General features: G+C 37.2%; 1 protein-coding gene across 7 annotated transcripts; it reads right to left on the reverse strand.

Annotated features, from left to right (window-relative positions):
* Positions 1 to 535: 535 nt before the first annotated feature.
* TpnT (Troponin T, skeletal muscle) lies at positions 536 to 10182 on the reverse strand. Of its 7 annotated transcripts, none has more exons than XM_073085933.1 (14): positions 10044 to 10182; positions 7915 to 7955; positions 7598 to 7639; positions 6905 to 6922; positions 6582 to 6599; positions 5743 to 5770; positions 5275 to 5400; positions 4765 to 4980; positions 4275 to 4493; positions 3951 to 4043; positions 3782 to 3862; positions 2602 to 2680; positions 1448 to 1668; positions 536 to 730 (listed from the first exon to the last, which is right to left on the reverse strand). In XM_073085933.1, the coding sequence occupies exons 2-13, from the start codon at positions 7935 to 7937 to the stop codon at positions 1448 to 1450; spliced, it is 1164 nt and encodes a 387-aa protein (XP_072942034.1). In that variant the 5' UTR covers positions 7938 to 7955; positions 10044 to 10182; the 3' UTR covers positions 536 to 730. The 7 variants fall into 7 exon arrangements, with proteins under 7 accessions (XP_072942034.1, XP_072942035.1, XP_072942036.1 ...); XM_073085934.1 differs by lacking the exon at positions 2602 to 2680 and adding an exon at positions 3009 to 3087; XM_073085940.1 differs by lacking the exon at positions 536 to 730 and adding an exon at positions 3009 to 3087 and having other exon boundaries at positions 1528 to 1668.
* Positions 10183 to 12989: the final 2807 nt, after the last annotated feature.

Genomic DNA, 12989 nt, shown 5'->3' on the forward strand with positions numbered 1-12989 from the left:
AAAAGTAAATGTAATAAATGCATAAACATTAAAGAATTAAAGAAATCTTTTGTTTAATAAATATAATTCATATTTTCATAGCAATAAATTGTCGTGATCTAAGTTGGCAATCCTATCTACATTGTACTTTAGTTTATAATATTAATTTGGTAGGTTAAATTCGTATTATCTGTTTATTATTAAAATAAAATATATTATTAAAGTCTTATTACAAACACATATTTTTATTTTAACTTTCTAGCTTACTTAACATATATTTTTTAAACATCCAATCGACTACATTATTTTTAAGTTTTTATTTAGTCATGGCCATCAGAATGACATGTCGTACATGAATGAGTACATGTTTAATACATATTTTATACTTGCAACAAACTTTTTGAATCCATTATAGTATAAAGTTTGTTCCATTTTATTATTTTTATTAGGTGGGTAAAGTCCATAATAGAAAAAATGTATATATAAAGTAACGCATATCTCATAATTTATTTACAAAACCTCTCATACACAACTCACAGTAAATAAAACACATGTGCCTTATGAAATAAATTAGTTTATTGGCGCCATAGTTGTTGTGACGCAACGCGTATAAAAGTTCATGTTCCGTAACGAATGGTTCAACAGTATAAATAATAAAAATAATTTATAATAGCAATAAGTTAATGGATTGGTTACAAAACAGTACAGCCGACACAGCGGCGGGCTTGCCTCGTCTGGAGTGGCCTGGATCCTGAAACAGGAGATAGGGTTAGACATTGTTTGACAAAATAGCGAATGAGTGCATAGTTCATATGATAGTAAGTGGTTATTGCTCCGTATTGACTGACACTTGTACATATCGCTGCTTTGCAAGAATAACACCACAACTCAAAATTCATTTTTCTGTTAAAGGTACAATTTAATCCAAAATATTTCCTATTTTAAGGTCTAACTGTACTGTGGTTACATATGCCTGTAGCTACTCATATCCGTATCTTCCCTTATTTTAACTTCATTTATTAAAAAGATCTCGAAACAAAAACATTGTTTAATTTTAAACTGATTCCCCTGGAAAATTACCCTTTTTTGGGTAGTGCCAATATTCTTGCAAAGCAGCGATACGTAGTGCAATCGGAGATATTTTTCAGTGGCAATTAAGAATCTTTACAACGTCCACATATATTCAGTAATAGATTAGTAAATTTTTTAGTTAAGCCGGATTTAGATCTGAGGCCTCTTTCCCTTTTCGAATTGAAGTTCCTATTATTTGATAGTAAAGGAAGATATTGCAAGGAAATTAAAGTGCTTATGGTTCACCATAATATTATAAAACTTATATCATCATAAGTATATCAATCGTGTGATGAGTACGTATGTGTCTATCCGGGGCCCTCACACTTTAAATGTATGTACCGTTCATCAGTGAACCAATCATGTTAGCTATTGTTTAAAGAATAAAATCCCTTACTTATTCCTCCTCCTCTTCTTCTTCTTCTTCCTCCTCCTCTTCTTCCTCTTCTTCCTCCTCCTCCTCCTCGACGACCTCCTCGACCTCCTCCTCGGGCTCGGGCTCGAAGGTGGGCTCCTCGTCCTCCTCGACCTCGGCCTTCACGTCCTCCTCGCCTTCGGGGGACTCGGGCTCGCCCTTCTTCTTGCCGGGCCTCTCGCCGAACCATTTGGGCAGTCTCGCTATTGGGACGGTCAGGTTAGGTTAAGTTACGTTAGGTCTATTACAAGGACGATGTCCGTATGTAAGATTTAATGCTGTCGAGGCCACAGAATAATGCCAAAGCGTACCCGTTGCCTCTACACTTGCGCAATAAAAATCTCTGGAGTTTTAGATGAAAGGAGTCCGGTATAACTCTCCGTTGCTCCCTCCTACCCTCAACTTTATGTATGTTACATAAAGGATTAATGTGCAAAATTTGTGCCTCTAGCTAGATCCACGAGTATTAGCTGTGTCGTCATTAAGTGAGCTGGAATTAGTTTTATAAGTACTAAGATGTGTCTACAAGTTTTTCAAATATACTTTATGTTATATTTGCTATTTGAAATATTTCTATGATCTATATATTAACTGTTACTAGAGTGAGCGGTATATGCCATGTTAACTAAACTAGACATATATCAGTAATTCGGTAATCGATATGTTACAAGTCGAGAATCACTAAATCTATTCATGAAACAAAGTAATAATCTGGAACAGAATAGTTATTATTATTCTATAACTATATACATAAATCTATATAAATATTTTTATTTTATATTTAAATTAAATTAGTATTTACTATGTTTTTCAATTGGTAGCTTGTGTCGAAATTTATTTTAATGGTGATTTAGTTACTTTCTTGTGAATTAAGTTCTTGTTTTAAATATAAAAAGTGACAAGTATAAAACCTGTGTATTTACATAACATTAAAAAAAATAATGCAATTTAAGGGATTGACTAACATTCTCATTCCGAAATAAGAATTAAGATTCTAGTTCAATTTCCAAGGCTTGACAACACGAAAATATATTTATGAAATATTATTAATGTCAATTTTTGTATTATAACAACATTTCTTAAAACAAAGTTGTCAAACCCTGGAATAACATTTCGAATCATTCTACATTACTTACCCTTTTGCCTGCCTCCGAACTGCTCGGCCCTTTCGGTCCACACCTTCTCAAGGAAGTCCTTGTTCAGTTTTTCTAGGTCCTAGGGGAATTGTTAATACAAGGTTGAATACCATACCATAACAAGTTACCAAAAGACAATGATTGTCAGGGAAACATTCATCAATCGAGGATACAAATGACTTTTGGGAACCTGCCAAATTAATTTATGTACAAATATTTTAGATTTATTTTTAACTTTACTTCGTCTTTTGTTTTAGAAATATTTTATTTAATTTGGCAGTGATAGATGTCGTAAGGGACGATCGGGTCTCAAGACTCGGGCAAGACCATGCCGCGAAGACATGCTTTATTTCGGGGTACAAATGTCGGGCGTCACACATGGAACCATCTGTTCGTGGTTCGCTTACTTTTTGTGCGGTTCATCCACTCGTCCATCTTCTCCTTCCAAGTCTTATCCAATATTTCGGCCACTATAGTAGAATAGCCCTGTTTAAATACCAATTTAATTAAACTCACAAGTTATGATTGGTGCTTTCCCTTTCAAATATTGATAAACATATGTGATTACATTCTTAAGTCGGTTTAAATATAGGGTTTTCTCGTATTAGCTATTTGTTTTCGGAGATAAAATTACGTTGATGTCTTAAAGCCAAACATATCGCGTATCGATGACAGTGATTGATTACATCAGCTCATTTCCCGGCGACTCAGAGCGTAGGAATGCTTGCGCCAACGTTTGGCACGAACACTGTTCCGCCCACTACGTGTTTATTACAAAGCGCTTTTAGCTTTTGTATTTTACTAGCTCTGCATAAGTTCGTTTTCCCATCTTATTAATGAACTGGGATTACAACCCCTTTTATGATGGTCATAGCATTCTGCTCACACCTATGGAAGGTCTGCAGTGTACTCCAACACGCTGAGGCTCGTGTAGACGCCAACCCATGTTAATTGTTTTCAAACAACAGGTGACAAGAATTAACAATTGCTATCTGATGATAAAAACCCTGACCAATGGTATAACGTGCCCCCTAAAGCACGGCGGTGCTTACGGAGTTTAACGGTCAGTGGTCACGTATTATTTAAATTTGTAGAAATGACATGATCTACAAGTGGCAAGGCTACATTCGTTTCTGATATTTTCTTGTGATATCGTTGAAGTATTTAGTACTATACTTACACCCTCGAATAACTTCTTTTTGTCATCGTAAGACCGTGTGTCGACACGCCTTTCGTACTTGGACGCTACTTGAATTTTGGGCTGAAAATAATATTTTTCATTGTAAATATTGAAATAATAATAATGAGTACGGAAAGGATATGTAGTTTTCGTTATAAAGAGTACTTACGGGGTGCTTGCCTGTGAGTGCCTCGGGGTCGAGACCCTTTTTGAGGGCCTTGTGTCTCAACTGTTGCTTCTGTCTTTCTTTGAGCTCTTTTAACTGTTGGGAAAAATAAAATTTATTAGCTATTTCTTCAAACGCCTGTTAAGTTAGTCTGTTTTCTTATATAAATCTCCAATCTCAATTGAACATACATATCTAAAAATGGTTAAACACTTGTATCATAGTTTTTTGTGCAAGTATATTTAACTTTTGGAATTACATTTTTTTAAGAATCAATTTCTGATAATCAATTATTATTTATAATTCAAGTTAATAATAGTTACTCACGTCGTAGTCCTGTCTCTTTTGCCTCTCCTCGAGATCGTACTTCTCTGTCTCGAGCTTGACGATGCATTCCCACAGTTCCGTGGCCTTTTGTCTGAGCTTGTCTACGGAAAGACCCTCGATGTTCAAAGGCTTGATGCGGATGGACAGCGAGATCTTCTTCTCCTCCTCCAACTGCTCCTTGGTCTTATTGCGCTCAAGTTGGGCGTTGCTAAGGCCAAACTGGAAGGAAATTTACTTTTACTAATTGTGTCACTCTTTTTGATTGTTAAATAATCCATAGTATTTACTTTTAAGATATCTTCTAGGCTTTGAATCTTAACCCCGTCGCAACGATTGTCGTTTCTTCATTGTTGACGTAATCGTCAATTGACGTTTTCGCAAATTTGCTTTCTAATTTACATTTGTTGTCTAAGACAAATATTTAGTTATTAGTTACGTTCTTTTAATTCATTTTATGGCTGTATTCACATCTAGTTATGGTCCTACTTACGTTATCGCTCTTCTTCTGGATAGTGAAGTTAGGTCCGGTCTTGCTGGCCTCCTTCATCGCCTGGAGCATAGCCTGGCGTTTCTTCTCGGCCTCCTCGAGTCGCTGCCTCTTCTCTTCAATGTCACGCTGTTTCTTCTCCTCGATCTCACGGATCCTCCTTTCTTCTTCTTCCTTCTTCTTCTGAGCGAGGCGCTTCTCTTCTTCAGCGCGAGATACCTGTTGGTGTGATAATTTCATTTAATACACATTTTTCTATATTCTACCATATATATTTCCACCACGAAACAAATAAGTAAAATACACTCTTCAGTAAATAATCGTGATCGACCCGTTTTTGTCCCGTTGCTGGACTCAGGTCTCCTTTGATAATGAGAAGATGATTTTACGCCAATATGGTGAGTCTTTAGCCTTTTTATTGATAGGCTTATTTTTGGCCTCAATTACACTTGATGATAAGTGATGAAGTCTAAAATAATGTGTGTTTGTTGAAAAGGCTCAGGTTTTCCTCACCTTGCGCTTAGCCTGCTTCTCCTTGAGGCGCTTGAGCTCGTCCTCCTCCTTGGCTCGCTGCTTGCGCCATTCGTTAATGTATTCCTTCAACTGCTCGTCCAAGTCCGACCGCTTCTGGTCTTGACGCTGTTCAAACAAGCAAATGTTTAAATGACAAATCTAGGAAATTATTTTATAATTTTGTGTCTGTGATCGAAGGTGTTTATAAGGTTTTGTCTTACTAATGCGCGAACATTGCCATTCACGAACATTTATAACTTTCGAATTCGAATACTCGAGTTTACAATTTTATCATCCGTTGTTTCGATAAAATTATATATTGTGATGATGAAGATTAGAAAAGATGTTTTTAATTTAAATTAAGCAGTGAGCTTCAGTAGAATTATTTTATTCCATGTTAATAGAAGAAGAACTAATTCAATTCATATCCATTTCATAGATTATCCAAACAATAAATATTGAATTTACCTTGATGAATTCTGGGTCTCCTTCACCCCTGAAAAATGAAGAGGCTCGGTAAATATTTTGCCAAATAACTATACGTTGGTTAATGTTAGAGACCGTCGCGTCGACGGTTCACAATACATATATAGCGGCTGTTACGGTGAAATATTTTATCGAATTTCGTTATGAATAACACAATTCAGCTTTTAGCTTAACAGTGTTGCTGTATTTTGTTAAATATAGTGTCTGATTGGTTCTTGTACTGGTGTGTATTGTATATTTAAGTTAACTCTCCAAATACTTATGTTATTTTGTGAACGGATTATTCATTTTAAAATGACATTACATTTGTATATGTACGTGTAAGAACATATAATAATATCACGTGTCACATACTATGTATGTTTGTGTTTGTGTTTCTGATATTGTCAATGTCTAACAAAGTGTCGGTTTAACATAAATGACATGATATTACGTACCAAGGACAATGGTATACATATATTATTTATTATAACATTATTGTATTACAGGGCGATCATGCTTGCATGTCATGCTACACCTGTCATGCAATTATTTGGGAATAAGTCAGAAGGACTTCACAAGTTTCCCATTGACCGACATATCGATTCTTTTCTAAACGGCGCGGGCGCAGCGTAAAATGAATTTCAAAAATAGAACGCCTACTTAATAGTTAAATATAGCATCCGACCACTGTGCGAGTTTTATATGTTCACTGGACGGTCATCTGGTCGGATGCGATAAATCTGGAGGATTGAGCACATAAAGAAACATGCGCCCGGGCCTTATTGAGTTAATGAGAGGATTACATAGTTAGTGACACCACAGAGAGCGGTGCAACTTACGCGATCGATGGTCTACTCCTAGAAACAGAAAATAACAATCAGCCTCTACTACATTGTACAATATACCACTCAGTATCTCAAAATAAAGATAGAAAAAAAATAAGCGGTGAGATGATTATTTTGCGCATCCAGAATAAATAATTCGTTAAAAGCCATCCTCATGGTTTTAGAAATTTGGATATTTTATGTGAAGACGCTGGTCCACCCAGTGCAGTAGATTAATATCGTTGCCAATCATAGCTCTTGCATACCCATCTCGAGGCCACAATCCATCGACTAAAAGCGAAGCGTAAAAAGTATATTCGTCTTGTGTTGATACTTACTCAGGTTTAGGAGCGGGCCTTCGCGGAACAACGTCGACAGCGTCCGGAGAAAAGAAAATTGCACATGATTAGAAATTGTGTAAATATTCCAAATATTTAACCATTTATAGAAAGCCGAAGATGTTAAGCCCAACGAGACACACGACAGGATTTAGTCCATACGACGAAGAGATCAGAGACGGATCGTACCGCTGACCTCTCCGAACAGATCATTGCTGACCGAGTGATAATGGGGTTACGTGGATGTTTTGGTATTAGATAAGCAGAATACAGCGGCTGGACGGATCCACTAGTTTGTTATCTGAAAGCAATGGAAGTGGAGTCTTAGCACTATAAGCGTTATGTAGACGTCTAAACTTAGCCTAAAGAGCGAAGTGAGTGCAAGTGTCGGATCAACCAAAAGGGCACGCCACTTACTTCCTGCAACAAAAGAGAGAATAGGAGTTGGTGAAGGCGTGCAGCAAACCCAAGTATCGGGAGCAAGTGTCTGGGGCTCAAACCTGCTACGCCTAAATCACACTTGATGAGCGTTCATAATTTAGGAGAAAGTCTATAAAACTATGCTTCCCTTGATAATGAGAGATTGGCGAAGGCAAAGAGACCAGGCCCAGAAAAGCTGAATCAAAAATCAAACTGAGGGTGTCTAAGAGTCAGATTTGGAAAGAAAGACTGTCGAGTTGACTAAAAACTTACGTCTCCGGAACTTCTTCTTCTACTTCCTCCTCCTCGGAGCCACTGTGGGAAACACATTGTTTATATTTAAACACAAGGAGTACACAGGGTAGTGTTTCTATTCTAAGTGACTGTGGTAAAGGTTTCAAATGTGTTAGTTAACTTGACATGAAACAAAAACTAATACTAAACATAGAGGGTTGCTATGTATGTTTAAAAGTGTTATGTAAAGTAAATTGTGTAAAATGTCATAGTTATGTTTCCAAATAAAATCAAGTTCATCGATGACTTCTTCAGTTATTGCCGCTTATCCATCCTCTGCCTAAACATATACTCACGAGTATTCTTCCTCGTCAGACATGGTGATGGTTTATTAAATCTGGAAGAGAAATGAAAGCTTGGTAAGTCTTAATGCTTTATTTATAAGACGTCAAACATCATCTTTATCATCGTTACGGGCTATTTATAACTTGGCAAGCAAACGTGCTGCATGTCGATATTGTTTACAATCAAATCGATCGGATAGTCTTTGGCTGCATTTCAAAATTATAAACCGCCGCCTTACATTTTACTTCCTATAAATATTAATCAGGTCACGAAGCACTACATTCATCTATGACACTCATAATAAAATGTGTGAAACGGAATACTGGCCTAAATATTTTTATCTTGATCTATTAGAATTATTTTTAACTAAATAACTGCAATATTATTTTATGAAATATAATTTGAGTCTGTCTTAATTGTCTACTCTCGATTATATACTTAAAAAAAATGATGCATTGTTAAAGCCTTCATTGCAATCTTGCAATAATTTATTTGATATCACTCTGTTGCATTGCTTATGACATATATACAATGCGTCATAAGCTTTTACTTCGGATTAACAATAGTACAGAAGAAATGTAGTCCGACTAAAGTACCTTGTAAAACTCCGTTTAATTTATTGAGCTTTAGGTACATTTATTTATTGCAATTTAATAAGTTAATAAATTTTGGCAGCAATGTTGCTCTGAAAACCGATATGTGTCAGTGGCAGCAATTAATTTTTATTGTTTATTATGCATTTACCGACCAGTAATCGAATCAAATGCACGTGCCAAGCGTTTAATTATCATTCCTCATTTCAAATCGTATCTCAATTTAGTTTGATATCGAGTTTAACGATTTATTACTAAACGCTTATAGATGAATTTATAATGTATTTAGCAAGTGCATACAGGTAATTGGAGCATTTGTGTGCCAAGGAAGAAACGTCGATACATTAATACGTTGATTTTAAATGAAACGTGACTGGAACTTGTAGAACATTTAGCAGCATATTGTTTACGAAGTGGTTATTTTCGGCCGGTTTTATCTTTCCTACCATTAAACACACCTACGGGCGCGCGTTGGCAGCCGTTCAAAGAAAGTGTAAAATTGGATTGCGCGTTCCTAGCGATGTCGCCCAGCCGCGTTTTCGCAGAGCTACCGATTTTTACGGAATTTAGGGAATTCTTTTATGAAATATGTTATGTTCGATTCTTTGAGATTTACTTTTGTTCATTTTTTGTATATGTTTACATTTTATTATGATGTTTTGAATTAATTAAATAATATTTTTAATGCGTGGCATATAAGAAATGACATATACAGAAATAATAAATGTTGATAGGTATATTATTTAACGATTTAAATATACTAAAAAGAGATAATTAAATAATAAAAAACACAATAATATTAACAATATTTACTGTATATTCTATTATTAAAATTTTAATATCAAGTTGTCTTCTTCAAAAAATATTTTTCATCAAAATTTAGTTTACTTGTAAAAATCAAGCAGTTTTAAAAGTTTAATTAGGAAATAATTTTACTTCTTAAATACGGTATCAAGTACAAAGTTACAGTTTTTACAATAATATATTAGGTATTTGTATTCTCATATTATTTGTGGGTCTTTTGCATACTTAATTGAATGTGTCATTTTTAGGTGACAATTAAGTAAGTATTTGCAAAAGGTAATATTCTGGTAATTTGTCAAATCTTTTCTGTTTTATTTGTAAATGTTTTTTTGGCTACGTAATTTGTGTTTTACATTTTCTTACATTTAATATCAAAAAATATATTTTAAGGAATTCTAAGTGAGTTGTGTACAGTGTGTAGTGTATATATCGTGTATAGCGGTCTCATTAATGTACAACGGTTTGGTGCACTGAGAACGTGTAAATTCATGTAATGGGTGTTACTGCACGCGCGGTGCGGTAACGTTATCCGCGCTATACATGGATTTTCTATTTCCGCGCGCCGCAGCCGCACCAAATTGGCACACTCCACGCGCGAGTATTTTTAGATCTCACAACAGTCCATGTAGCGGATGCAACTTAACTCCCAAAACGGCTCTAAACTTTTTCCAGGTTTCCGAACGCACTAAGGGCTCCTACACACTGTACAAGGCACACACTCCACTACACGGCGCGGCACTTACGTCGCACGGGTTGAAGGCGGTCACTCAGTCACACACTGCTCCGAGCGGCAGCACAGCGACGTTGGAATGTGGAGTCCGCGGCGACCGGGGCGGCTCTGGCCGAGCGCGCGGCGGCGCGAGCGCCCGCTCCCCCCGCGATATATTTAGCCACGGTCATTTTTGAGCCGATCGCAGCCAGCTCCGGTTTCTGCGGAGCGCCTAAAGCTCCGCGGCCCGCTTGCAACCGGACGTGCTAGGACGCGAAGGGCGTGGCTGCGGACCTTATCCTACCAAATTACTTTTTAATTACGCTCAAAATATTTACAGCCGCTTGTATACCAGATACATTCAAATAATATTTTTAGATCATTCACATTCTCCTAACTTGGAATTTTATCTTTCGTTCATTCTTTGATACAGAGTCGATGACGAGTGCTGGATCATTTTCAATTAATATTATCCAACTTAAATCAATAGTGGATTTGATTATTAGTTATCTACCTTTTTGTAACTCCCCGAAATCCAGGCATGTAATGCTAATACTGGTTTCGATGAATGAGGTTGACTCTTTCTTCCTCTACCTCAGGTCGGTGTCGCTGGCACATCGCCAAATAGGTATTATTGTAACTGGATGTTGCTTTTCCTATTGTATAATACAGGTCTATGTGACTTCACAAAGATGGGTATATATTATTCTTAAGTTGTATGAAAAAGTGAACATAAAAATAATCAAAAATGAGCATTTGTTGTACCTGTATTTATAGAATCGTCTACTAAAGGTTCTCAATTTGCGGGTGATCACATCCAATTGTCTTTAGAAGTTCGAGAGGCGTCCTTATACTGCTGCTATGAGACATTTTTTGTAAAATATAGGAGTGGCAGACGAACATGCAGTCCACCTGATGGTAAGCGGCTAGTACCGCCCATGAACATCTGTAATCAACCCCAGATAGCATTAGATATTCCTATTAGATTAAGCTGGAACGCCTCGGAAAAGTATGTCTCCCTTACCTACCCTTCAAACCTGAACACAGCAGCGCTTAACATAACTGTTATTAGGCAGAAATATGTGTAGCGATGGAGCATCACACTCACACTGGTCAGCAAGAACCATTTCAATTAAAGAGAGTAATTTTTTATTAGGGGTATACATAGGCGAATTAGAATACTATTACATACACTTTCTCTCAATTTATTGATATGCATATTGGTAGGTACTATTATTAAAGATGAACTGCAGCTAATGACTAACTGTTCTATTTATATCGTTTTGTTTACGTTCCGGATAATGTTAGGTAGGTGAATATCCTAACAGAGCGAGCCAAAGGCTCTGGGCACGGGTACCCCTGCACAAATGGAGACTTGGAACATACACCATCACGATGTTCCTGTGTAAGTGGTGGTGATAGTGAAGAAAGTTACAGGTGACCAACCTGGATCTAGATCAGAATCTGCTATCTACAGATAAAACAGGAACGTGCCTGTAGAAGCATGGTAGCGCGTATGAAATTTATTCACAAGCGATCACGCTACTTCCAATCTATGAAACTGTATATATTATTTACGCTCTACATTATATAAAAATGTAGAATTGTTCACACGATAGGGTTCATATTGCATAGTGGCATTCACGCCAAATAGGACATGATGAAATTTATAATCAATCTATTATGGCCCTATTTCTTGACTGGGATCTGCTCTTAGAAGGATAATAACTTGGCACTAATGTACCACATAATGGGCTGACTGAAGGTGGTGGTTTAATTCAGTGTATGAGAATGAATTCTCACGATATGTTAAGTGTGCGTTGGATTATGGTCATCTTTTTGTTTTGTTTTTAAAAAGTCCAAAATTGGATGGATCCTACCGGTGGCATGCTATATTCCTACTTTTTTTTATATGTAACCTAACGATAAGGCAGACTGGCTACCTGATGGAAAGCAGTCACCGTCACCTATGGAAATTTGCAACACCAGAGAAGTCGCCTATGCATCGCCGGCTTTGAAGGTGAGCTCTTTGCACCCCTCTTGAAGAGCCCCATGTCATAGTCCTGAGGGAATACCTCAGGAGGAAATTCATTCCATATTTTGCACGTACGCGGCAAAAATGAACGATCAAACCGAACCGTGGAAGACCGCCACGGGTCCAGTTGATGTAGATGGAACTTCATCCTTCGGCGAGTGGTGCGATAAAGAAAAGGCGACGTAGGCACCAGATCAAACAGTTCCTCAGAACACTCACCATTGTAAAGTTGGTAGAACACGCAGAGGGAACCTATGTCCCTCCGCAGGCTTAAGGGTTCTAACCGATCAGAGATCGCTGGGTCATCGACGATTCGCACCGCGCGTTTCTGTACGTAGTCAAGCGGGTTAAGCTGGTATTGTGGTGCCCCTGCCCAGAGATGCGAGCAGTACTCCATGTGGGACCTCACTTGCGCTTTATAAAGCAGAAGGAGTTGCCCCCCAGTGCAAATACTCCTTGGCTCTGTTCAGGACGCCCAGTTTCTTTGAAGCCAACTTGGCTTTAACTTCCAAATGACTCCGATACTGCAAGTCACGCGAGATGTCAACTCCCAGGATCCCTACACTTTTACCAATGGTGAGCGGGGTACTTTGGAACTTAGGCGCTATGACGAATGGGGGTTTTTACTACTAAGTTTATATATGGACAACATAAGTTAAATCGATATTTATTATTATAAAAAAATATTCCCGAAGCCTGCTGATAGCTTTAACCATTGCCATTGCTAAAGTATCATCCGTTATTATTAATACTCAATCTGTCCAAGCACAGTATATGGATATACAGTAATTTAACTCTGCCCTGACCTTGAATTAGATACCTACGGTTGCGCTGGGCACGGTAACGCGTTAGGGCTGCCTGCCTACAGTTTTTAATTACATCTGCATACTTTACTTTCTTTTTAATTTTTTGATTGTAAATGTTGTATTTTTTTATTTAAACAAA

This window comes from Epargyreus clarus, unplaced genomic scaffold (genome assembly GCF_041222505.1).
Source record: "Epargyreus clarus isolate Ecla_fem2 unplaced genomic scaffold, WU_Ecla_fem_2.2 ptg000023l, whole genome shotgun sequence".
Taxonomy (NCBI): domain Eukaryota; kingdom Metazoa; phylum Arthropoda; class Insecta; order Lepidoptera; family Hesperiidae; genus Epargyreus; species Epargyreus clarus.